This window comes from Camelus dromedarius, chromosome 33, assembly GCF_036321535.1.
Source record: "Camelus dromedarius isolate mCamDro1 chromosome 33, mCamDro1.pat, whole genome shotgun sequence".
NCBI lineage: Eukaryota > Metazoa > Chordata > Mammalia > Artiodactyla > Camelidae > Camelus > Camelus dromedarius.
The window spans coordinates 4,864,477-4,891,552 of NC_087468.1; the positions used below are offsets into that span (position 1 = coordinate 4,864,477).

At 44.5% G+C, this 27,076-nt stretch overlaps 2 protein-coding genes and 1 pseudogene across 3 annotated transcripts in view; 1 reads left to right on the plus strand and 2 right to left on the minus strand.

Moving 5' to 3' along the window:
• Positions 1 to 567: 567 nt before the first annotated feature.
• Positions 568 to 4,043, minus strand: SOWAHC (sosondowah ankyrin repeat domain family member C). Its single transcript, XM_064481704.1, has 2 exons — positions 3,941 to 4,043; positions 568 to 3,890 (listed from the first exon to the last, which is right to left on the minus strand). Exons 1-2 carry the CDS (start codon positions 4,041 to 4,043, stop codon positions 2,443 to 2,445), a joined length of 1,551 nt encoding a protein of 516 aa, XP_064337774.1. The 3' UTR covers positions 568 to 2,442.
• A 17,364-nt stretch (positions 4,044 to 21,407) lies between these two features.
• SEPTIN10 (septin 10) overlaps positions 21,408 to 27,076 on the plus strand; it is a 32,151-nt gene continuing 26,482 nt past the window's right edge. The window contains exons 1-3 of one of the 2 annotated variants that reach the window (XM_064481754.1): positions 21,408 to 21,622; positions 22,619 to 22,687; positions 26,691 to 26,811. In XM_064481754.1, the coding sequence (XP_064337824.1) occupies positions 21,464 to 21,622; positions 22,619 to 22,687; positions 26,691 to 26,811 (349 nt within the window). In that variant the 5' untranslated portion in view covers positions 21,408 to 21,463. The remainder of the gene's footprint in view (positions 21,623 to 22,618; positions 22,688 to 26,690; positions 26,812 to 27,076) is intronic. The other variant, XM_064481755.1, reaches the window with a different exon arrangement.
• Positions 25,068 to 26,311, minus strand: LOC105099132 (NADH dehydrogenase [ubiquinone] 1 beta subcomplex subunit 10-like; annotated as a pseudogene).

Below are 27,076 nucleotides of genomic sequence, written 5' to 3' on the forward strand. Positions count from 1 at the left end.
TGGAAAAATAAGAGGAATGGAGAATTAAGTAGCTGAAAATGCTACACTTGCTGCACACAATCACATAATGACAAGGAATGCTGGTATCTTCCCTCAGGAACGATTTTTGAAATTTTAAAGTATATTTCATCAAAAAAGTTAAAAATCTTTAGTGTGAAAAGCCAAGTTAAATGGAGTACTGACTCAATCTCTAAAGATCTAGCAAATTATTGATTTTGTGCAATTTATTACTGATACACATCGAAGAGATTAACACTGACCCTTCAGGAGAACATGGAGGTGGTTCTGAAGTGTTTTTATGGTTCGCTTCAGCTTCACCAGTCCATGAAACATGAGATTCCTCCGTGAGAAGCTACAGCTTATTCTGCACTAGATACAGGTAATACGTAACTGATTCAGAACAAACGACTGCTTTTCACCTTCAAGGAACCTATTCTAAATTTATAGAAAACTAGATTGTTTTTCACCCACATGTATGGATAAAAGTGCTTCTCAAATGTACAGAGCCCACTTCCATAACAGAGCCCACTTCCGTAATCCTAAAACAAAAGTAAAGGCACACAAATGGACAAGAGTTTATGTATTTTATGTGAATACTTTTCATTAATTGTTAAACAAATTCAATTGCTATCTAGACAGGTGTGACAAACTAGTTACAAACTGCTACCATTTGAGTAATTAAAGACCTAAGAACTTTCTAAACACTTCAGTCCTGTGCAGTTCACGTATTGGTTCATTCACTCCATAAGCTGTTAAATCAATCCCTATAGGGCTGCAGGGCTTCTGTTTCAGCAACTAGAAAGCCAAAAAGACCAAGGGAGAAAGGATTTTTTGGAATTTGTCTCCTACAAGTTGTTTTGAATCTTGTTACAAGTAAATCTAATACGGTTGTGAGTTAAATTTGGCAATGAAGACATTCACCCTAACATATATGAATGTATAGAATTAAGAACCACACTTTAACAAGTCTTTAATTTTAATGACTGACACTTTTTCATTTACATAAAAGGGATTCAACAGCCAGCAGCTTTTAAATATAGAAATAGTCCCACTTTTCTTTTCCCTGTTATAAAGTGCTATTTTTAAGTGGACAGATTTCTATTCAGCTTTTCAATATTTTCACTCTATGTCTTTAATAGATCCAAGGAACTTGGAAAATTGAAAGGATTTAGTATTTTCAACATTCACAAAACATTGCTACAAAGTATAGAGACTATGAATGTATTTTATTCATAAAATAAAAAGCGTACCTTATGTGAGAATCATTAAGTTGATTTAATAATTACTTCACAGAAGCATAGGCTAATACTAATGCCGATTTTTGCTAATCATCTCAAACAGAAACAGTTTCTGTAGGCAATTCCACTCTAAGCACCATCAAATAGGGTCATGTCAAGTGGAACCAGTGGTTATATGGTCCCTAGAATAAAAACTCTGACAAATTTAGACGTTCAGAATAGCAAAACAAGTTAGTGAGAATCTGAGCTACAGGCATTATTTGCTTAAAGGGACCCTAGGCTGTTAAAAGGGTTTTCTTTATTTTTTGTTTTGTGGGGAGGTAATTAGGTTTATTTACTTATTTATTTTAATGGAAGTACTGGGGATTGAACCCAGGACCTTGTGCATGCTAAGCACGTGCTCTACCACTGAGCTATACCCTCCCCCTAATAGAGTTTTCTTTAGATAAAAAATTGTGCAGTTATTTATAATGTACCTTAATACCGAGTGCAGTGGTATTAGAGATAGTTAAGAGGAAACTTCTCAACAGATTAACTCAGAAGTGAATGTTGCCCATTTCTTTAGTTCAATGATTAAAGCTGAAATTGCTTTTGAAAAAGAGTTGAACACTATTTACAAAACAAGTGGAGTACCAACAGGAGTCCCAACTGTATTCACATTATTCTCTAATTAGTGTTTGTGCATTTCAACTCTGACCTGACCTTCAGTAGTATCTTAAAAAGCAAATGCAGTTAGTAAAAAACAAAAACAAAAACAAAAACAGGGCAGTATGTACTTTCATTCACACAAAAACTACCAGTTTCATAACATTTTGCATTTCTTGTTGCTCTTGAAAGAGTAACCACTTTTTAAAAACAGATACATAAAAGTGCAACACCCTTTACTTTGCATGGCATCCAGCAATGTTTAAATCAAAGGAGCCATCATTTCTGTAACCTCGATTTAGATACATTTCTAGTTCTTAGAAACAGGGAATCCAGGGCAGAGAGCTGGCATGGGGAAAAAAGGTCTAGGTCAAGGTTTAAGGAATCACTTGGAAATCCATTGCAGGCAAACTGCGAGTATTTCTCGCCACCAGATCTAACCCCGCAAGTAAGAATGCAGCATTTACCTAAGACTTTTCTAGTCTCACTTCCTTGTCTACACCTAGTATCCTATTCCTGACGACAAACAAGCCTTAGGATTTTCTAAAAGAAATTATTTTTACCCAAATACATTGGACTTGGGTCTCAGTTTGAATGAGGATGAGTGGCCTTTAAGAGATCGATCCTCCTCTTCGTCCTCCCCTTCCTCCAGGGGCTGCTCTGGGTCTCTGAAAGACGGTGTGGTGTGGATGATCTGGGTTCGGAATCGGATTTTGTTGAGTCTGGGTTTCATCCGCCCACTAGAGCTGCCCGAGGCTTTGCGACCTGGCTCCTTTGCTTTCCCCGCAGCCGATCCCTCGGCCAGGTGATGATGGTGGTGATGGTGGTGATGGTGGTGGTGGTCCCCGCCGTCCTCCAGGGCGTGGGAGAGCCTGCCAGAGATGAGGTGCGCAGGCAGCACCCTAGAGAGCCTCCAGCGCCCGCCCCCGCTGCCCGCGGCGCTCTCGCCGTCGTCCTCGTCCAGGGCACCCACCAGGGTCCGGATCTCCTCGGCGGTGCTCGGGCTCAGGTACTGCGAGGCCTTCCTGCCGCTATAGTCGCGCACGTCCACGTCCGCGTCGTAGGCCCCGACCAGCAGCTTCACCACCTCCACGTGCCCATGCATGGCCGCCAGGTGCAGCGCGGTGTAGCCGCCGCTAGTGCGCGCGTTGATGTTCACCGGCAGCCGGTGCTGGCCCGCGAAGCGCACCAGCAGGGCCAGCAGCTCCTGCCGGCCGTGCTTGGCCGCCCAGTGCAGGCAGGTGAAGCCGGTGATGAAGTCGCGCTTGGCCAGCAGGCCGGGCTCGCAGGCCAGCAGCCCCTCCAGGCTGTCCCAGCGGCCGTCGGCGGCCGACAGCATCCACGCGTGCTCCAGCGGGTCCAGCGTCAGAGCTCCCGCGCCCTCCTCCTCGGCCGCCGCGCCGTCCGCGCCCGCCGGGCCGCGCCGCAGCTGGGGGGAGCCGCCCGCCGCCGGGTCCCGGGGCGCTGGGCGGCCAGACCGCGGCGCGGGGGGCGCATCTCTCGGCGCTTCGGGCCGCGCGCCTTCCTGCGCGGCGCCGCCGAGGGGCCGCCTCCCGAGGGGCGCGCTCGGGGCGCTGTCCGCAGGGTCTGAGGGGTCTGCGGAGTCGGCGGCCGCGTCCCCAGGCTCCCTGAGGGGGCCATGATCGCCTGCACGCTGGCCCGGCGACCCGCCCAGGGTGCCCCCGACGGGCCGCTCCAGCTCAGCCTGCCGGGCCTGAACCTCGCACTCCGCCAGACCCTCCATCCGCGCCCGCGCACCGTAGCGGATCCCAAACAACTCTGCCCGCCACCTCAGCCCCTCCGCGCGCGGCAGTCGCAGGACTAGCCGCCACCGCCCCCTAGCCGCACCCGCGGACACGCCCCCGCCGACAGGCCCCGCCCACTTCCGTCCTTCGCGCAGCCAGCTACCCTGCTCTCGCTGGCCCCGCCCCACCCCGCCCCCTTTCCGTCCGCAATCACTGCTTTCCTCGGAGGACACGCCCTGGCCCACCCACTTCCGGTCCCCGCCTGGGCCGCAATGGCCGCTCCCGCCAGAGGACACTCCCCGCCCCGCCCACTTCCGGCCCCCGCGCGGGCCGCAGTCTGTGCTCCTGCCCCGCCTCCGTAGTCTGAGGAGTCGTGGCCGCGTTTCCGCGCTTTTTCCTCAAATCCCGACTGCATTCCGTCCCCTCCCCTGCATTGACTGCCGTCCTCTGAAACGTCCGGCGCGTCTGTGACAGGCCCGCTTCACGCGCGCGGCTTCCGGGCTCAGAGGAGACGCGAGGCCCACCCTAGCCCCCAGTTCACTGAGGCCGCCGGACCGCTCCCCTCAGCTCCCCTCCCGGACCCCGCCCCGCGTTCCCCGCGCCGTCCCGCCGGGTCCTCACGTCACTGAGGCCTCTGGACCCCTCCCCTCCGCTCCTCCCTCCCTCCCTCCCGGACCCCCGCCGACCCGCCCCCTGCGCCCCTCCGCCGCCAGACGCGCCGCTCCGCCGGCTGTTGCCTCGCGGGCTCTCCGCCCGCCCAGCCCCGCCCGGACCATGGCCTCCGAGGTGGCGCGGCACCTGGTGAGTCCGCCGACCCCCTACCCACCCTAGACCCCCGCCCTCCCGCTCTGGCTCGCGGTCCCGGCCCCCTCGGCGCGCAGACCGCCCCTTCCGGGCGCCCCTCCCGGCTCCCGGAGGCCGGAGCTTCGCGGGGCCTCACGTCTTCCCCGAAGTTGAGTCTGAAACCAGGACGGGTCTGTAACGGTCCCGAGCGCACGAGCCGGGCGGTTCCCGGGTGGCCTCCCAGTTACCCAGTGTTGACCTCCTCGGGGTTGCAGCCTTTCTTCCCGCCTTGGCGTTCGTGCGGCCCCGTGCCTTTATACAGGGATACAGTCACCTCGGGGGAGGCCGGGGGCTGATCGGTTTCGCGCGTGGCGGTGCCGCGCGCGTTCTCCCGCGTGCGCGGAGCTTCCAGGCGCCCCGCCACGGGGAAGGACTCTCCGCGGTGCCGCAGGTGTTTTAACTTGTGAGACTGTGTCGGTGGTTGTAGCCGCGGGAACCAAAGCTCTCGGAGGGCCTGAGACCAAAAGTTTGAGAGCGGCTGGCCTTAGCAGCCTCCTGGAGTGGAAGTGTAGCGGTGGGGGCCGGAGAGGGCGGGCGCCGCGTCCAGTGTCTCTGCCGGAGCCCGGACCAGCATTTTCCGCCGCGCTGAGCCGGTCTTTTTCCTCTCTGTCCGGCATTTAGAGAAGCCTCAGCTTCTCTGTCTGCACTGCCTCCTCCCCTGGCTGAGTTTGTGTGCACGTGTTGGCAAGGAGAATGTGTTTTATAAACTCTGGTTCAGAATGAAGTTTAATCTTCAGAATTAAATTTGGGCTGAAGAGAGTTTAATCATTTAATTGATGTTGGATTTCTTGTCAGTTGCTGTGCTTATCTGGCAGTGAGGTTACCTTTAATTAAACTTTTTATTTTGAGATAATTGTAGATTCACGTGTAATTATGAGAAATAATAGAATTCCCCTGTATCCTTTACCCAGTTTTGGTCAATGTAACATACTGCAAAACTGCAGTAAAGACCGCAGCCAGGACATTGACACTAATTCCAGAACTTTCCTTCACCATAGGAAGCCCTCCCTTGTCCTTTCGTAGCCACACCCACTTCATTTCCCCTCCACCTCTTCCTTGACCCCTGACAACCACCAATCTGTTTTTATTCCTATGATTTTGTCATTTCAAGACTGTTATAGAATGAAATCACCCTGTATGTAACCTTTTGAGATTGGGTATCTTTCATTCAGCAGCATTCTCTGGAGATTGATCCAGGTTGTTGCAAATGTCATTAGTTGGTTCCTTTTAATTGCTGAGTAGTATTACATGGTGTGGATATACCACACTTTGTTTGAAGGACATCCAAGCTGTTTCCACTGTTGGCCTATTATGAATAAAGCTTCTATAAACATTCTTGTATGGTAACACGGAAGAACGAAGAAAATGTTAAGTCTTTAGTGCTGGGATTCACATGGCAGTGCCATGTTTAGTTTCATAAGAAACTGCTATATTTTCCCAGAGTTTCTGCACCATTTTCCATTCTCACGGCAATGTATGAGAGGTCGGTTTTCTCTACATCCTCACCAGTACTTGGCGATCCTGTTTTTTTATTTAGGCATTTTTTATTTTAGGCATTCTGATGTGTATGTGATATATTGCGGTTTTAATTAGCACTTTTCTAATGGCCAACGATGTTAAACATCTTTTTATGTGCTTACTTGCTGTCTGCATATTCCCCTCAGTAAAATGTCTCTTCATTTCTTTTGCCCATTTTCTAATTGGATTTTTTTTTTTTACTGTTGATTTCAGAGTTTTGTGTGTGTGGATTTATGTGTGTGTACATTTGAGGGGAGAGGTAATTATGTCCGTTTATTTATTTATTTTTTTAATGGAGGTACAAGGGATTGAACCCAGGACCTTGTGCATGCTAAGCATGCACTCTACCGCTGAGCTGCACCCTCATCTACCCCAGAGTTTTAAAAATACATTTCTAAATACTAGTCCTTGATCATGTGGTTTACAAATGTTTTCTCTCAGTCTTTTTTTTTAAATCCTCTTGAAGAGTCTTTTGCAGAGCAAACATTTTTAGTTTTGATAAAATCCATTTTATCAATTTTTCCTTCTATGAATTGTACTTTGGATGTCAAGAATACTTTGCCTAACCCAGAATACCAAAGATTTTCTCATTTTTTTCCTAAAAGTTTTATAGTTTGTTTTACATCTAAGCCGATGACCCATTCTGAGTTAATTTTGTATGAGGTGTGAGACTTAGGTCAAGGGTCATTTTTAGTCTGTGGATGCTCCAGCATTTGTTGGAAAGTCTATCTGTACTCTATTGAATTGCTTTTGTACTTCGGTCAAAAATCAGCCGAGCATATTTGTGTGGATCGCTATCTGGGTTCTCTGTTAGCTTCCAGTAGCTATATAATAAGTTTTGAAATAGAGTGGACTGATTCTTCTCACTTTATTCTTATATTTCAAGAATATTTTGGCTATTCTGGTTTCTTTGCTTTTCATTAGAAATTTGAGTAGTCTTGTCTATATCTACAAGAAATTTTGCTGGAATTTTGATAGGTATTACATTAAGTCTGTTTATTAAGTTAGGAAGAATTGATCTCTCTACTGTGTAGAGTCTTCCAACTAATGGACACAGTATTTCTCACTATGTCTTTATATTTTCTTAAATTTCTTTTACCAGCATACTATGGTTTTCAGCACGTAAGTCCTGCATATATTTTGTTAGATTTACACCTGTTTTCTTTTTCTTAGCAATTGTAAATGGTATTCTATTTTAATTTTATTGTCCACATGTTCTTTGTTAACATACAGAAATACAGTTGAGTTTTGTTATATTTATCCTGTGTACTTTGACCTTGCTGAATTCATTTATTCTAGGATTTGGGATTCCTAGTATATTCCTTAGGTTTTTCTACATAGAAAATTATGGGACAGTTTTGTTTCTTCCTTTCCAATGTGTATGCCTTTTCTTTCCTGACATATTGTGCTGGCTAGGACTTCTAGCATTGTTTGAGTAAGAGTGGTGGGAGCAGACATCCTTGCCTTGTTTGTGTTGTTGAGGGGAAAGAATTCAGTCTGTCATCGAAGTAGTAGGTTATGCTTTTTGTTTTTGTTTTTGTTTTTGTTTTTGTTTGGTAGATGCTCTTTATCAGGTTCAAGAGGGATATTGGTCCGTGGGTTTTTTGTACTATCTTTATCTGGTTTGGTATCAGGGTAGTATTAGCTTCATAAAACAAATTTGTAAGTGTCCCCTCCTCTTCTGTTTTCTGGAAAAGATTGTGTAAAATTGGCATTAATTCTTCTTCAGATGTTTGATAGGATTCTTCTGTGAAACCGTCTGGGGCTGGAGATTTCTCTTTTGGTATTTTAAACTTACACATTTAAATTCCTTAATAGTTACCCAGCTGCTCATGTTATTTCATGTTGGGTGAGTTGTGATGGTGTGTAGTTTTGTGATCCATTCCTTCCAGATTGTCAAATTTACGTGCACAGTGTTGTTCATAGTATTCTCTTATTATCATTTTGACATCTTCAGGGTCGGTAGTGATATTCCCTGTTTCATTCCTGATGTTGGTAATTTGCATCCTCTGCCTTTCTTTGTCAGTCTTGCTGAAGTCTGGCAATTTCATTGATCTTTTCAAAGAACCATTTCTCTGTTTCATTGGTTTTTCACTATTATTTTTTTTACTTTCAGTATAACTGATTACTGACCTTATCTTTATTTCATTTGTTTTGCTTGCTTTTGGTTTATTTTGCTCTTCTTTTTCTAAGTTCTTGAGGGGAGACCTTAGATCGTTGATTTGAGACTTTCCTTCCTTTCTGATGTGTGCACATTGTGGTATGGATTTTCCTCTCAGCATGACTTTATAGCTGTGTCCCACAAATTTTGGTATGTTGTATTTTCATTTTCATTCTACCTTTATTTTTTAAAGAGTTCTATGTTAAATCTCACTTAACAGGTTTTCAAACTTTTCCACAGAAGAAGATGTTAAGACTCAGGGAGGGTCAGTGTATTGCTCAAGGAATCATAGCTAGTTATGGTGAGATCTGCTTTTGGTGACACTGTGTCTGCCATTATCTCCTGCATGTCACCTATTAACAATTGCAATAAGTTTTATGATTCAGGAGATCTTGACTGTATAGTTATTTATTGCTCACTGTGATAGTGGATCCTGAGATAACGTTCACTACCTTTTCTTGTCTCCTGAGAAACACACTCATGATGTTCCGCTTCTTCAGACTATCCTGACCAAAACTCTAATGGTGTCCAAATCTTTCCAATTCCTAACTCCTTTTGTCATTTCTTGTTTCAGCAGCAATACTTCTGAATTCTTCTGTTTCTTTTTGAGTTTTTGTTCAGTGAGGATAATTTTTGTATCTTAGAAGCTTCCTTCATTTGTTTTACTTTCTACCTTGAGTTGTGACTTTTAATTCTTCTTTTTCATGTCCTGGAGTTAATTACCACCTCAGTGCCTTGTTGCTTCTCATCTGGAGAGACATCCCTTCACACTGGTCCAGGTCCTATAATCATAAGATGATGAAAGACCAGGTTCCTGTCCTACCTCCTCTGAAACTTTCCCAGAGCACTTTAACCCTTGGCCGTCAGTCATACTGCTCGTTTGCCACTTAGTCATGTGTGACCGTGCACTACCTCCTAATTTATGTTTTGTATTGTTACTTAACTTTTTGTATCATTTGAATTTTAGTGAACCTTTCATTCTTACCCCTCTCCCCATTAAATGACCTGTCTTCAGGAAAAGCAGCCTGTAATATTCTTTGTATCCTCCATAGTCATGATTATAAATCTTTGCGGACAGGTGTTGATTATTTTTTATATGGAAACCATATTCACCTTGAATTATTTTATTCTTATGGAACGTTACACACATAAGTGGTAGATTCTTACAGGCAGCCAGGGGCTGTTAGTCAGCATTTATGTTCTGATGAAGCTCCGCCTTTCACCAACCAAGCCTTTTAGGTTTTCTGAGGCTGATTTTGATCCTAACAGTTCCAGGCTGTAACTGCTTATATTGATTTTTATTTATTTATCTGACTTGGTGTGTGGGAAAGGAGGAAGAGGGTGTTCGAAATGTTTATATTTTCCTACAGAATAAGTTTTCTCTTTTCAAGAATGTTGGCCCTTCATTTTTAACCATACTAAATCTATTTTTTTCTGCTTAAGATATTAAGTATTTCTCATACAAAATACCAGACTCTCAAAGCTTTTTCACTGAAAACTTTAATTTTCACACTTTCTTTTGATCATATCTGGGAGGAAGTTTGATTTAGATGATGCTTTATTTTAAAAATGTATTTAACACCTTTTACAATTTGTATCTGCTACTGATTTGAAGATCATAGAAATAAGAAGCTCACAGTCTCAATGACATAACCACAAGATTAAAAACTCTCATCTTAAATACCTTTAAAGCAAATATCATGATTTAGTACACTTACATTTTGTTAGTATCAGTTTTAGTAGATATGCATATTTTGCTAGAGTATTCTGTCTTTGAAATTTTTTATTTGGCAGTTACACTTGAAACTAAGTACTTTTTTTGTATTTCTCAAAAAGTCTGGAAATTTCTTCATTGAGGATTTAGTTGAAGCAGCTTAGATACAATAGAACTCAAAGTTCGTTACGTTATGATTCTTTCTGGAACCTTTTATTGTAAAGGTGAACTTTTGTTTGCCTATCTTAAAGTTGTCCAGGACCTTTTCCCTTGTTTGTTTGATTAATTTAAATAATGTCACACAAATGTACAGGTCCCCTTTTGGCTACCTACAGACTTTCCTGTCATAGACGAATGGAAGTATGTGATCAGAGTTTTACCTGGTAGACAAGCTCCTAGCCCTGGATTTTCTGGAGGAGTGCCAGGTGACTCCACCTGTTTGGAGCATCTGTTTGAGAAGCATGGTGACTATATTCTCACAAGAACCGTGATTGACTGTATTGGGAATTCTAGAATTTTCAGATTTCTTTCAGTCTGTTTTTTCTGACACTAGAAAAATTTTAATTATGGAATAAATGAATTGTTGGGGTAAATTTTTTAAAAAATGAACTAATTGGGTATTGCGACTACAAAAGGAAGACAGAGTCAACAGCATGTGAAAGATTTTTGAAATGCAGCCTTGGTCAGAAATGAAGCTGATGAAATGAACCCAGGTGTGAGAATTTCTCTCTCACTTCGTTGTGTTACAGGGAAGGTGCTTGGAGACTCACTGAGAGGAAGTGGCAACCGTGTGCACGAACATGGGAGCTGAGGCTGTAGCACCTCTGTGGGGAAAGGGATAGAGATACACCCTCTCAACCACGTCTTGAATCTTTCTCCATTTAATGAACCCTAAATACTCTGACCTCTTGGCCTGAGACACCTGACAGATGTAAACTTACGCAGATGGCAGTTTACCAGAGGTTGCATAGTAATCGTCTGGTTCTTAAGGGATGTGTTTCAGAAATGCTTATTACTAGAAGTAGGAATTATGTAGGAGGCATAGGGTTGTTTTCTGGGATGTCTGACCTGAGTAATACAATTGCAGTAGGAATTAAAATAATGCCATATGTTGGAAAAGTAAAATATGCACCGTGAGGAGTAAGAAGGGGTTAAGATTGGGGGAAAGGAGGAGAGGCAATTTCTGTTTGCGATGTGGGTGTAGGGAGGGAAGGGCTGGCCCTGCAGGCCCTTGCCAAGTATGATGAGTTCCCGGCCCCTCCAAGCTAGTTTCCGGCAGCCTAGTGTCACACAACCAAGGGACTTCCAAAAAACAAAGCAGGACTGTGGGACGTCTTCTCTGTCTCCTTTTCCTCTCCTCTTAAGAACCAGATTGGGTTTATCCTACTGTGTTTGGGCTATGTTTATGGAGACAGCGAGGAGTCCTTTTGTTCTCGCTAGTGTGACATGTGTAGACAGAAGTCATAACTAGTGAAATACCAGGGAGCATATTGATGGATACCATAACTATTTTGTGAGTGATCTGTCCTCCAGTTTATTCAGGGACAAGTATAGTTGTGCAGTGTTATTTTCACTTAGTTGAGTGTGTACTCTTGAGCCGGGACATTATTCTGAGTTATTAATTAAGCCAGAATTTCTTGAATGATTTTCAAAAATTAAAAGATGTCTTTGTTCCAAAGGAGCTTTGTTTTAAGATAAGTAGTTAACTAGGGCTGTACTGTACGTGTGGGTGGGAAATTGGTAGGTAGTACGCCCAGTCTGTAGAGCAGTGATTCAGGGCATTAGAAACAAGGGCATTGAGTTGTCCCCACCACGTCTCCTCTTGTGAAAGTAGAGCTGGCTCAGGGAGAGTGGTCAGAGGTCACTTTCCTAGCAGCTGGAGAGATCTCGGAGTGGAGAGACGAGGAGTTTGATTAGGAGTGAAACAGGTGGGCAGCTGATTTAGGACCAACCTGGGTTAAGAGACTGGAGTGCAGGACAGAGTGGAGAGGCGGGTGGGAAAGTGCCACATGCAGACATGGCCTATTTCAGGGTTTATCCACAGCAGTGTCTCCACCTTTTGTTCATGATTGCCCTTTATGGAGAAAAATTTAAATCAAATTTAGTTAATAGTAGATTTAATTCGCCTTATTAAATTAGTTGATCCAAATAATTAAGTTCTTCATAATGAGAGAAATTTAATACTAAAGAATACATTTTTTTCACTTAGGGTTGATTGAGCTTTGGAGGGCCACAAACCATTGATGTTTTTTGTCCTCCAAGAACCAATTTCTACCCCCTTTGTGGTGGGGGCGGGTCATAATCCCCATTGAGAATATGTGATCTAGACTTAGTCTTTCTAGGGTTAGGGCAACAGATGTCTTTTTTCTTAGTCTGCTGCTGGGTTTGGAAACTTAGTCTAAGACTCAGTAGTTGGTACATTATGGGTTAACTAAGGCATTTGTGAACCTACTTGGACCTTAACTGTAGTATTGTTTCTATGGAAACTGTATTCTAAATCCAAGAAACTTACTTAAATGAACTTCTGGAAAATACAACCTATATGTGAATTTGTGATTTGTACTACCTATAAAGTATATGAAGAGTGAATACTTTTTGCGAAAGCTCAATATTGGGCTGAGTATTAAAGGAAGAGGTGGCCATAGGTTAGCAGAGAAGAAATATTTCAGGCAGGAAGAAGACTCACCTCAGGCTCAGTCTGCATACTCAATCTTAAAATATTGTGAGATGCTTTCAATTGTATTTACCAGTCATGAAGAAAAATAGCCTTAAAATTTAATGTATATTTTTTGAAAACTAAAGGGAACTTTGTATTTTCAACTTCTGTAGATGTATCTGTATTTTTTTAGTGCTCTAGTAATCTCTGAAGATCTTTGCAAACATTAACGTATTCAAGGTACCCTTTTGTATGGGGCACCACTGGGATAACTGAATGTTTCCATTGCTGACGATCATTCATACACTGTGGCACGTGCTTGACTTGCATTAGCACATTTACCTTCCCGACCCCGTGAGCCAAGTACTGTTATCTCTGCTTTTTTGGAGGAGGGTTAACTTTCTCAAAATTTGTTGAACAGACTCTATTTTTGCTCATGTCATGATGGTACCTCCTTGCCCTGGGCCCCCAACGTGGCTTGGGCAGTTCCATAGTGCTCCAGATGTTTCTGTCTCTTGCCACCGTAAGCAGTTAATTCCAGCACCCCTCTTAAGCCATACATTTATGCTGATGTCATGTTAACTCTTCTCTCTTGTAACATGGGTCATTGAGACAATTTCTGGGGACTCTCTGTTTTGGGGAAAGATAAGGCTGCTTGTCATAGAGTAACAGAGATTCTGTTGTGTGGGAAAGGATTATAGTTTACAGTTTCCCCATAGCTCTGAGAGCAAAAAAGAACCTAATACTGAATAGTAACTTGAACAGTAGGAGAAAATATTTTAATTGCATTTTTTATTTGCACATTTGCTTTATATTTTCTTTTTTATTGCTGCTGACAAATAATCATACATTTATTGTCTCAATCATTTAGTTTGTCTTCAGATAGTGTAAGTTTTTGTTAGCTACTGCTTTTTATATGTACAGTGAAATTTACTCCTTTTTAGTGTAAAATTCCATGAGTTTTGCATACAATTGTGTAACCACAACCACGGGGAAACATTTAGAACGGTTCCATCGCCCTCTACCGCACTTTCCCTGGTACTTCTTTGCAGTCCTGCTTCTGGTCTTTGACAGTCACTGATCAGTTTTCTGTCCCATCTCTGCCTTTACCAGAGATCGTATATACAGAGTTAGCGTAGCCTTTGAGCTGGCTTCTTTAGCTGAGAGCAGTGCCTATGAGATTCATCCAAGTTGTTGCATTTTCCTCTTTATTGCCAAGTAGTATTGCATTGTGTGGATGTGCCACAATTTAGTTTGTTCGTCATTTTTCCAGCTGAACATTTGGGTGGTTTCCAGTTTTTAACAGTTTTAAATAAAGTTATTATATGTATACATGCACATACAGGCTTTTATTTGAATATTAATTTTCATTTCACTTGGGTAGATAGCTGGAGTAGGTTTGCTAAGTGGTGTAGTAAGTGGGTTTTAACTTAAGAAACTGCTGAACTGTTTTCCAAAATGTTTGTACTGATGTGCATTCCCACTAACAGTTACTCTGTATCCTTGCCAGTATAGTCTCTTTTTTTAAGTCATTTTGATAGGTATGTATGATATCTTATGTTTTAATTTGCACTTATGTAATGGCTAATGATGTTGAGCATTTTGTCATGTGCTTATTTGCTATCTCTGTATCCTTGGTGAAGTATCTGTTCTAGTCTTTTCCCATTTTTTAAATTGAGCCATTGTCTTTTGAGTTGTACAAGTTTTAAAAAATACAGATATTTCTTACATAAGTCCCTTATAAGATAAATGATTTACAAATCTTTTATCCAAGTTATGTCTTGTTTTTTCATTCTCTTAACCATATGTTTTGAAGGGCAGAAGTTTTTTAGTTTATTAGGTCAATTTATCATTTTTTCTCCATGGATCATCTTCTGGTGTTGTAGCTAAGAAATCTTTGCCTAAGGCCACAAAGATTTTATACCTTTTCTTCTACAATCCATTTTGAATTAATTTTTGTATGTGGTACAAAGTTCATTTTTTTGCATGTGGGAGTCCAGTTCTTCTGGAAAAGACTGTCCTCTCTCCGTTGAGGGGCATTTGCACCTTGTTGAAAATCTGTTCCGCCTCCCCTCACCTGACTGCTCTGGACCACGTCCCTCTCCTGCCCTCAGAGCATTTCCCACACTTTGCTCCTTGACTTGGAGGAGGAGCCTCATGTGGGACTGAGGGTGAAGGGGCCAGTGGGGCTGTTCGCGAGCCTCCTGTCACTCATGGATGCCTGCAGCGCAGGCCCGGGTGGCAGTTACTCTGGCTACTCCTCTCTGCCACTCCCCATCCTTCACCTCCTCTTACCTGACCGTCTCACTCAGCTGTCCCCTGCATGCTCACTACCTCTCTCTGTTGAGTCGTTGCTTAAATGCCTCTTGCTGTGGGGCTCCATGGATCTCTAACGTCAGATCTGTGCAACTGCGGGCATCTCAGTGTCTTGTTCTCTGCCCCACTTTAGCCTCTCCTCTGGTAGTGAATCCCTGGACCTTGTCCTGGTAAGTAACGGCACCCCTCGTAATCGCATCTGCAGATTTCTGCTCTGACCACCCCTCCTCCCTTGCCTGTTCACTCCCTCAGCTTCTCCCACTCCTGCAGTCCTCCGATCCCGCCGCCTTTTCCCTTCCCTCCCACCCTCCGCGCCCTCTTGTCCCTTTGCGCCCGGCTCTAAGCCCATCCTGGTTGCGTGCAGTCTCAGCCGCCTGGCTTGCTGGCTTCATCACTCTCCCTGGCAAACACCAGCCACCTAAGTCAAGCTGTGCCTGGACTCTGCTCTTGCGCCCTCACAGCTGAGTGTGGTGGAGGGACATCCCTTCATGTCACAACCACGAAGCTCAGGAGGCCTTGATGCTGTCAAAAAAATTGTACCACCTGTTCCTCATTCATTCAGCCTCTCATCCTTCTGGGGCAAGGGTTGGCGAGCATTTTCTTTGAAGGGTCAAGTAGTAAACGTGTTTGGCTTTGTGAGCCATGTGGCTTCTGTCACAACTGTGCAGCTGTACACTATTGCCTGAAAGCAGCCACACACTGTAGGTCAAGGATGAGGAGTGACACCCCCTCTCTCCCGAATGCTTTCTTCACCTGCCTTCCAGGATGCCACACTCTTCTGGATTTCCTTTACTCTCTTTGGCTGTGCCTTCTCAGTCACTTGGACTGGTTGCTCATCAGTGCCCCAGACTTTAAATGCTGGTGTCCCCCCAGGGCTCAGATCTGGGTTCCCTTCTCTATTCTAAGTGCCATCTCCCCCTTGGTAATTCGTCTGGTCCCTGAGTACTTGCTGTATGTGAATGACTTCAGAGTTGTTACCTCCAGTCTGGGTACCTCTGCACTCTCGGCTTGTTTATCCAGTACCTACTCGGGACCTTCACTTGAGTATCCAATAGGCGTCTTCAATTTAACGTGTTCCAAAGAGAACTTCTATCTTCCCTAATCCCCCTCCTCCTACCGTCTTCCCACTTCCAGTAAATGGAAGCTCCTCCTCTCTGTTGCTCAAGCCGAAAACGTTAGAGCAAATCATTGTCTGTATTGCCCCACACTCCACACTGAGCCTTCAGCAAGTTCTCTTGGCCCTGCCTTTGAGGTGGGTCCAGAGTGTGACCACACCCGACCTCTCCCGCCTGCTCAGTACTGCTGGGATCTCTCTCCTGGATTAACGTCTTAGCCTCGTAGCTCGTCTCCTTGCTCTACCTAGCCTTTCTACAGTCTGCTCTCGACACAGTAGCTGGAGCGAACCTTTGAGTACAAAGATAACTTGTGCCCCTTTATGCTGAAAACCTTCAGAGCCAAGACTTAGACAAGCATCCTGCTTGGCCTGGCCCTGCTCTGCGCCCCCCACCCCCACCCTCCGCTCCTTAGCCTGCTCGCTGTTCCTCCAATACGAGAGCACATCCCTGGCTCAGGATCCTGCAGTTGTCATCCCTGCGCCCGGAGTGCTCTTCCCCCAGCTGCCGCTTCACCGGCTCTGCTCCCTGTGCTCCTTCTGGTCTTGGCTGCACTGCACCTTCCCTGACCACCCTGTTCACAACGGTTCCCTGACCACCCTGTTCACAAAGGTCCCCTCACCATGCTTCCTCCTCATTTCTGACCCCACCCTCCTTTCCTATTGCATTTATTATTCTCTACTACACATCCCAGCATTTGCTCTACTGGATTTCTGCCTGCCTCCGCCAACTGGAATGGAAGCCCCATGGTGGCTGTTTTTTAATTTTGTTGTTATTCAGCCCCAGTGCTTTGGACAGTCCCTGGAATATAGTAGGCACTTAGTACATATCTGTAGATTATGTGCATTTTTATAGAACTTAAGGAAGACGTTCTTTTTTCTACTTTAGTCTTTGTTAAATTCACATAGGTGATAATAATGGATATCAAGAAGAAAAGGAAATATTTATTTTCTTCCTTCCAGAATCAGACTGTATATGCTTGTTCATATGCATAATTTTTACTTGTAACCAGGGTTCAATAAAGTCTTCAATTTTTTTTTGCCATCATATAATTTCCCATTTTATTAATTAATATCCCATCATATAATTTCTCTCATTGTTCATAATTATTGATTCTAATCTTTGTAAAAATATTCCCCATGGCCAGTATTTCAGTATAGACTCTTAGTATATGAAACTTTTATCATTCCTTTTGAATATTTATCTTTTTCTGACTTTCAAAAATGGGACAATAACTTCTACACTGCAGCCTGTGACTAGGAGTATGGTATTAACTGTGTTCAGTCTGAAAAGTAAGCAGACTTGCTCAGTGAGTTGGGCTGCACTTTCATGGCTCCCAGTGTGAAAGGAGACGAGTCTTACGGAGTCAGTGGACACCTGAGAAGAAATGGGAATTAACACTGCATTTGTTTTTAATAACCGTGTAAAGATTACCCTAGATTAACTGTACACTTGACTAAGATTTGAGCAGCTAGGTGGAAGCCTCTTGAGGGATCCGGGGGCGCCTAGGAGCCTTAAACTCAAATTTTCTTTCCTGTTAGGCAGTGATATCTGTTGAGTTACTTTAAGTCTGGGATGCTTGACAGGGCTCCTGGCCTCATGCCGAGGCACAGGGGGTGCCCTGCCCCGTTGCCTTCTGCAGCCTGACCTCTCTCCTCTGCCATCCTCCTTGCTCATAAACCTCGGCCTCCTCGGCGTAAATGATACTGAAATGGCTGCAGCTTCCAACCACGCCAAGAGTGCTCACATGCTTTTGCACACACTGAATCCTCTACCTACTTTTCTTGTTTGCTAGGAGAATCCCTACGTCTCCTCCAAGTCTCACCTCAAGCCTCATCTTGGCAGTGCCTCTGCCCGGGCAGGGTCATTATGCTACGAGCCGCCGCTGTGTCCTGTCCATAGCCGTGTGCATGTCTCCCACCCGTGCACAAATCAGCTTGCGAAGACAGGACTTACTCACCTTCGAGCTTCAATGCCTGAGTTCCCGAAAATGCAGGCTGTTAGTAAATTTGTGGAATAAATGAAGAGCAATGTGTATTGATGGGCTTTACACTTACCCTCAGTATTCTTTTCTCCCCTAAATGTTCCTTGTCAATTTTAAGTCTTTTTAACAAGTTCTTCTGTTTTCCCCTCACCTGGCCTGCATGTAACATGCTCCCTCTCACAGGAATTCATCCACTTTTCATTTATAGAACCTTTCCATGTCCGCGAGGTGCGGCTGTGTGTCTCCTTCCTCAGCCCGCCTTGTCTGCACTTGCAGTTTCCATGACTCACTCTTCATTGTCTGTCACGTCACAGACTTGGCCGCACTGCTTGCTCAGGGCATTCAGTCATGTTGTCTGAGCTGGAGGTGCTCTTAGAAGAACGTTGTTTTTGCTTCCTGCTTAGTGCGGAAATTGCTTCCACAGTTTGCCCTGTTGACAGTTACTGTGTGACTGCTTCACCTCCAGGACCAACAGCTGAGCCCCAGTCTTGAGACCCCAGTCAGCGCATCCCACTCTTGTTAGACAGCTCTAGACCGTCAGGAATCTCTCTTTCCTGTGTCAGGTCTGCCTCCACAGTAGGATCATGGGTCCTGGTTTTTCCCGTGGGAGATTCATCTCCATAAGACAGACTACAGATGTTTGAATATACTTTGCTATCCCTTGATGGTGCCGTAGGCCAACAACATTGAGGAAAAGCAAGCTTTCTGTAACTCACACAGTACTAGAAAGTAAATTTTAGAAGGCTTAAAAACTTCAGTGTAACACATGAAGGAAGAAGCCATAACAGGAAATATCGATAGATTGGACTCTGAAAATCGAAAAGATCAGTGACAAATCAGGAAAAGACATTTGTTCTTCATATGACAAGCATGGAGTTATTTCCAACAGGTCTTGTTAATAAGACAGACAAAAAAGAAATACCCTGATAGGTAAATGTGGGGGAAACATGAACTGGTGATGTATGAAAATATACTATATACTTTTTAGGCCAGTAACCTGAAAAAAAATGTTCAAAATACCAGAAGTCAAATTAAGATTTCAGTGTTTGCCTAACAAATTGATGCTTAAAAATTGTTAACACCCTGTGTTGATGACTGTGTAGTGAAATGGACACTGTTTTTATGATTTTGGAAACGTAAGCAGTTTGGCAGTATGTTTGCACCTCTGATGGGTGATTACATTCTAGGGATCTATCGTGAGGGAACTATCAGATGCACACAGTGATTGATGTATGCTTGTACAGGTGTGTGTGGGGGTCCTCCCCGAAGCAGATGCTGAAGAGATTGAGTTGGGGTGGGAGGAGGGCAGGGGAGGTCATGCCCTGAAGGAGAGGGGAGGATTAGGACTGGAGAGTAGAGGCTGCAGCCCAGATGCAGATCCTGGCAGCCCTGGACGTAGAGAGGTTAGGAAGCAGAATCCTCAGGGAGGGCCTGAGGCCCAGGCCCTAACACCCCGCTGCCATGCCCCGCCCTTGGCTGGGACTGCCTGGGGAGGGAGTGGTCTGGGCTCCCGTCTCTGCAGGGAGGCTGCTGCTGACTGCAGTCTGTGTGACCAGAGGGGCCTTCTTGCTGAAGGGACATCCCAGGGCATACCTCTGGCTGCTGCAGAGGGATGTTCACTGCAGTGTTACTAAAGTGACACAGTTAGAAATGGTATTTTGTCCGATAATAAAATATGCCTTTTCTAATTAAGGAGGGGAAAGTAATTTCAAAACACGATTGCATTTGTACTTTAAGCAGCTACATATACATTACTGTAAGGTCTTTGTGGTTTTTGGTATTTTGTGGGTTTTTTTGAGCTTAAAACTCCTCTTGAACCCTGACCTCTTAAAACCCATAAAATAGGCCCAGATCACTATTTTGACCACTCTTTGCTATTTCAATCTCTCTTTTTTTTTGTCTTAAAGAGCTCTAAGAAACTCTAGAGGACAGTTTGAAAACTTTGGTTCTATTTCTTGGATTAGTTTTACAAAGATAAAAACTGGTAAAGTGAAGTTAAAATGAAAACCAAGTATTCAGGATTGTTTCCAAGAGGGTCAGGAAAGTTGTCAGGAAATCTAGGGTCCTGTTGTGGAAGAATCACTGAATGTTTTCCCGTAATTGACCAATAGGAGAAAGGTCACGTACCACCTGTCTCCTGGGGACCCCAGCACAGACTGTTGCCCATACTACCCACATTGAAGTTTTGAAGGAGGTGGAGAACCTGACCTTTCCCAAAATGTCCTGGCACTTTTCTGTGATTCGTCATGTATGACAACTTTAAAAAAATGTGTTAGACTTCCCAGAAGTTAAAAGGTATTCTATCAGTCTTTTCTTTCCAGGATGTAGGTGTGTAGATTTAAATACGTGTGTGTTTACAGATGATGTATGCATGTGTTTACAGATGATGTATGCATGTATTTACAATAAGAGCTGCTGACTGTTGTCAAGTGTAGGCAGTGATTTTCTTAGTCTCCCTTGTGCCCTGGAGTGAGATCTGATTGCCTGTTTTGACCTTGTGTTTCTCTAAGTTCTTAAGATCAAGGACTGTGTCTTTTCCGCCTGAGACCCATTCCCCAGCACAGTATTCGCACTAGGTGGTAGAGCAGACTGGAATTCCACTGTCAGATTTTTTTTAATTTAGGGTTTGCCACTAGAAGGACTGGGTCAACTCCTGTCCCCTTGTTATTTTACGTTTGATAATGTCATGTTAATTTATTAAAAACTGTTTTCATTCTAGAACCCGTTTTAGAAATTTGCCTAGTCAGGTAATACCAGTGGACAATATTAAAAACAACTATAATACTTTTATGTGACTCATTTGTACTTCCTGATCAAAACGCTTATCCATGGATATTTTAAGTAGGCTTTTTGGCAGGTGTTCAGAAACACAGGAAATGAATAAACAAAAGTAGATATTTGCTGTGAAGGTACATAAATGACAGAAGTGTAACCTTGGTTTTATTAGTCAAAGTTTAATGATAGAGTCCAAATCTATCATTTTTTTTTCTAAACAAATTTTACTTATCAATGAAACTGCTTCCTAAGCAGCATTTTACAAAAATCTAGCAATGCTATCCATTATATAAAAACCTGAAAACTACTTTGCTACTGTACTTTTTTAAAGATTAATTTTCATTAAAGCTCTGTGGTAGGTGAAGTTCAGTTAGACGAGTGGCACCTGATGTCCATCCCTGCCTTGGCAGACCCCGCGTGGAGGTCCTGCTCTCACTCAGTTGGTTCCGTCTGGGCGGCCTGTGCGGGGCCTCAGCTGTGGCCCTGATGCAGGGGCCTCTTCTAACTGGCCGGAGCCGTTTCATGCCGGAACGGTGTGCTCGGTTGGCTGCTCAGGGTTTGGACGCACTGTGCGTCCTGTTCAGTCCCAGGGCCCACCTTCCAAAGCTTGTGTTACCCAGAGATACCAGAGGAAGGTGGTGTAGAAAGCAGCCCTGAGGTGCCCCTGTGTCTGTGGGGTTGTGCTTGCAGCCCCAGGGGGTGTGCTGGGGTGGTTTGAGGTGTTGCTGCAGCACAGGGTTTCCCCTCACCCTCTGCATGGGCAGAGCTGCTCACTGCAGCGCGTTCGCTGTGGTTAAAGGCCAGGGGCTGCCTCGGCGCAGACAGTGCAACCACGTATCGCGTCGTGACAGGACAGGAGAGCGCCCTGCGGGTGGACTGAGGCAGCTTCCACGGTGGGACAGCCTTCACCATGAGGTAAGTGGGAAGGAAACCCACCGCAGAGGTGGGCGTGTGCCGTGTGCATAAACCAGAGGGAGTGCACGCTCACCAGTGCTGACACTGGCATCGTTCCCTCCAGGAGGTGCCTGCGCGTCTGGTGGCCTCTGAGGGCGAGAGCTGTGGGGGTTCTCAGGGCTCAAGGGAGGAAGGGAACTTACTCTGCTCTGTGTTTTCATTGGCGCTCTTTGCATTTTTCCTGACTACATCCATATTGATACCACTTTTTGGAAATGCTGCGTGTCCTCAGTGCCTTGTGCTGTGCTCTGAAGCAGGGTGGCAGTGCCTTTGAGGCAGCTCTGAAATCCCCACAACTCTGCCTTCCCTGCTCCTTGCGAACTCACTGACTGTGCGCTCTGTGTGCGCTCGGTTCCGTAGAGGGAACCCAGCTTTGCAGTCAGGTTAGACCTGTGTCTACAACTCTTTGGCTGGTAGGATTTAGGGTGAGTTACTTAACCTTCAGAATCCTAATTATATTTTAATTAGATAACTGAGAGACTTGTTCAGACTGAAATCCCTGCTGTCCCAGCTATACTGAAATTGGAACATTAATATTTCTGTTTCCCCTGGCACGCTGTAGTGAATATACCTAATTTTGAGGGCCTTCTTGGCTTCTAGAGTATTTTAAGTGAAATAGCTTATTCTCCCTTTTTAATCCCATAAAATCTAAGTAAAAGTAATGTTCTTTATCTTCCTGGATGTGAATGGGAGTTTACTATTTTTTTACTTTTTTTTGGTGTGTGTGTGTGGGTAAGTGCAATAATGTGTATCACGTGTGGGATATTCTGTGTTACTGACCGGCGCCAGTCTCCTTCCACAGGAAAACCAGCTTTAAACGTGTCATTTGTGTAGATTACAAGTCAAAACTTGGTGATAATGACAATATTGGAATTCCTTTTTGATGTAAAAATATTACTTAGATATTGGTGTTTTTTGAGTAAAAATCTATGTCTTCTATTTTTTTTTCTTTTTCAGCTCTTTCAGTCTCATATGGCAGCAAAAACAGCTGGTATGCCCTCCCAACTGCCTGACAGTGAACAGAACGTGAGTATATCTTCTCAGTGGGTCTGCCTTGTACTCTGGATGCCTCTTTGGTTTCTGGGTAACTACGGAGAGACCCGACGGGCTCTTGTTGGTACTTACCTTGAATATGAATTAACTTTTATATTGATTCAAGTTAAAAAATCAATGATGAATTGAATAATCGTTGAGTGTCTGCAGTGTCTCTGCCCCTCAACCCCCACCCCCCACATTAAGCAGATTCGAACCCCAGCTGCTGCCACAGCGTCCGTGGGGACTGGCGCGACTCTTGTCGGGGTGCTGGCAGCCCCTGGTAGTGACAGCGCAGGAGGCCACTGTCCGGCCTGTCAGACGCCTTCCTGAGTGCAAGGTCAGATCCTAGTGCTTCCAAGGGCTCCCAAGTGTGTCTGTACAGGAGGGGTGTGTTTTGGTAATTCATATTAAAAGTTACATTTAAAAAGGGGGAGTAAATTTAAATTGGTGAACGAGGTGAGTTGTCAATTTTTAAAAATCAAATTGAAGATACACGTGTGGATAATCAGTCAGATTAAATGGTTCCCTTCAGTCCTGGGTTCCAGTTTCTCCCTGTGTTTTCCTCCTCCACACGTGCTCAGGTCCCCACAGTTTTGATAAATGGTAATCTGGCCACCAAACTGCTATCCTTTTTATCTTTTTTCTCTCATTCCATCTTTGTTTGACCTCACAGACTTTGAAATCTTTTTGGATCTCTTTTTGAATCACAGACTTAATCTGCCTTCTGACATGTTGCTTTGCTGACACTACTGTAACCTCTCAGTGACTAGTGCGGAGTGCTCACTGCTTAGTCCTCATTTTCTCCAGCCCCTCTTCTTCATTAAATTATAGTGGCTACTCCCACATTTTTGAAAAGCCTCTTCTTTTTAAATCACAAAGATGGCACGCTTACCTCACTGAAAGGGGCTTGAGGGGCACAACTTGCTTGTGCGCTGGTTTTCTGTTGCTCTGTGACAGACGGCAGCGAGAGCTGCTTAAAGCCCCTTGTTTTATTAACTCAGAGCCTGTGGTCGGAAAGCTGGGCACGCTCCACTGGCTCTTCCTCCGCTCAGGTCTCCCGCCAGGTGTTCGCTGCTAGTTCCCATCCGGAGGCTCCCCTCCCAGAAGGTTTTTGGCAGAATTCAGTTCTTCGCTGGCTGGTTGCTGTCGGCTCCTGGAGGTCATTCTTAGGTCCTTGCCACCCATCAGCAGGGGAACTGGAAAGGCGAGTCCCTTACATTACATCTGCAAAACGCTTCACAGCAGCACCCGGATTTGTGTTTGATTGAACGGGTTGAAGGTGTGGGTACACTGGGGGCCATCGTCTTAGACTCTCCTGCCATATACAGTCAAAAGCACATCTTTCTCACCTCCATCTCCAAGTCCACTCCCCAGAGGTCACCGGTCTCCATAGTCTGTCACTACCCTTTGAGACATTTTTATTCATATTCATATATGAGAATATATGAAAAAAATGTACCTTTTGAAACTCAAATCATAGTAACTAAGTCACTGTTTATACACTTAGCTTAGGAAATTTACCCATGTGTGGAATGTGTCTGTGGTTCAGGATTCCACTGTGTGGCTACACTAATTTGTGCGCTCACCAGTTGTTGGACATTTGGTTGTTTCTAGTCTTTGCCTGTTTGCAGTAAATCTGCTGTGAACATTGGTGTGTGAGTCCTTGTGTGGATGGATGTTAGTTACCTCTGGTGCCTGGTTGCACAGTCTTTACCTTCGTAGGAAACCACCACCTGTCTTTCAGAGTGGCTGGGCTGGCTCATGTTTGCACCAGTAAATGCACTGGAGTTCCCATGTGCTTCGTCATCTCCACCACGTGACATTATCAGCCTTCTTACTTTTAGCCAGTCTAGTGGCTGTTCAGTGGTATCTGAGTGTAGTTTTAGTCCACATTTCCCTGATAACTAATAATGTTGAGCACTCTTTCATTTGCTTACTGCCTATTTATTTTGTTATCTTCTTTGTGAAGTGTCTATTCTAGGGTTTCACCCATTTTTTTTTAATAAAGTAGGTTGTCTTGTTACTGAATCTTACACATTCTTTATGTATTCTGAATACGAGTGCTTTGTCAGAAATGTTATGTTTTCTCCCAGTCTGACTTGCATATTCCTTGATGATTATAAGGTTTTAATTTTGATGAAGTAGGCAAATAGACAAATACCAGATTATCACAATACCACACGTGGTAATTATAGCTTTATTTTTATTTTAAAAATTTTTATTTTTTATAGTTGCTTTTTGGTTATTTTTTTTTTAAGTGATGGCTGAATTTGCAAGGAAAGTGGGGCCAGTAAGTCATTGGAGAGACAAATTCCATTACTCTTTATTTTAGCAACAGTGACAGCCACATGAGAGGGTTCAAGGATCCGCCTCAGACACCAGCAACCTCTTTATCAGCGTTTCTCTCCACCAGCGTCCTCTGCTTCTGTTTGCCAGGCACTTCCTGGCAGAGTGATGGGGCCCCAGGTTGTGACAGTGGTCCTGGTAGGCCTTGGCCACCTGGCTAAACTGCTCCAGCTCCTTGGCACAGTTCTGCCTGTAGCTCTCACCTTCCAGCCTTCAGCCTTTCCTGGATAATGCTGACAATTTCTTGGTCAGCTTTGCAGTCTCCATTGCATTTCTGCTTCAGACATGCACAAGACATCCTTTTCCTTGCACTCTGTGATGTCCGGCACCGACGCAACTCACGGTGGTAGTAGCAATACCTGCTCTTGGCGTGCTGCGCTCTGTAAACCTCCCCGGGGTCACAGGCTGGTGCATGAGGAGGTCGAACGCCTTCGTAAAGTGGGTGATGGGCTTGGGCGGTGAGGACACTGGTGCAGGGGCTTGGGGTGCTCGTCCTTGTCCCAGCTGTCCAGTGTGGTCGCTGTGCCGGGGGCTCCCCTCCTGGACTTGGTGCCCAGCCTCTGCCTCAGCCCCCAGCCTCGTGCACCCGCATAGAGGACACCTGAGGGTGGCCGCGCCTGCTGGTTGTAGCTTTACGGCAGTGAGTGTAAGTCCTTCAGCTTGTTCTTCTGTACAGTTATTTTAGCTATTCTAAACCTTCTGCCTTTCCACATGGATTTTATAATCAGCTTGTCAGTTGCTGCATTGACAGCATATAGTTGAGTTTTGCTCTTTTGTCCAGTTCTGACAGTTTCCTTCTTTTAACTGAAAAGTTTAGACCTGCCCTGTCCAGTATGGTGGCCACTAGTCACATGTGGTTATTTAAATTTAAATTAGTTAAAATTAAATAAAATTTGGAAGTTCCTTCCTCAGGTGCATGTGTCACGTCCAGGTGCTCAGTGTCTGCAGGTGGCTAGTAGCACCTGCTGCTGGCTCAGCTCTGGACACCCCGTCATCTCAGGAGGTTCTGCTGGAAAGCACTGGCTCAGGCCCCTTCTGTTTAGTTATGGACACGGCTGGTCTGAATCCACCAACTGGCTGTTAGTTTTCTGTTTGTCTCATTTGTTCTTTCATTTTTAGTCTTTTCCTGCCTTCTCTTGATTTAATATTTTTATCATGCATTTTATCTCTACCATTGGCTTACTAGCTAAAACTCTTTGGTGTTTTATTTTGTAAAATAGTAATTAATGTGGGCTTTAACTTACCCTCACTGCCTTCAAACAGTATCATAGCACTTGGTGTGTAATGTGGAACCCTTACAGCGGGGTGACTCCACCCCTCCCGTCTTCTGTGCTCTCACTGTCATACGTTCTACTTCTCCGTGTATTATAATCCTGTAATACATGGTGGTTATTGCTTTAAACAGTCAATTTATATTTTCAAGAAATTGAAACAAGCAAAAAATTCTCTTATGTTTGCCAATACTTTTACTTTTCTGATAGTCTTCATCCCTTCTCATAAACTTAATCAGTTGTATCTTGAGGGAGGTATAATGATCAAAGTCTTGAGTTTCTTTGGTAAATTATGTTTATCCTTTCTCATATGCCGACACCCTGTTTCAGTAAACCTTTTTTTTTTTCGTTGTTGCTGTTGTTTTGTTTTCTTTCAGCAAAAAAAAGATAATACTCGTTCTTTAACCATGTCTGGCCATGTGGGTTTTGAGAGTTTGCCTGATCAGCTGGTCAACAGGTCGATTCAGCAAGGCTTCTGCTTTAATATCCTCTGCGTGGGTAAGTGCCAGCCTCCCTCCAGACTATCCCTTCCTGCCCCTTGTGCTCCCCACCTTGTCATGAGCAGTGAGCTGCCGTGCTAGCAGCTTGAGATCATGGTCCCAGATTGTTTTCAGTAAAGCCTATCAGGTTTTCTCCTTAGCTGTCCTGCTTCAAGCTTCGTTTGTTCTTTAAACATTTCAGCTCTTTCTTCACAGTTCTGAGTGACTTAGCACACATGACTCATTTTTATGCTCTGCTGGTGACTCAGTGGACCAGCCTTTGA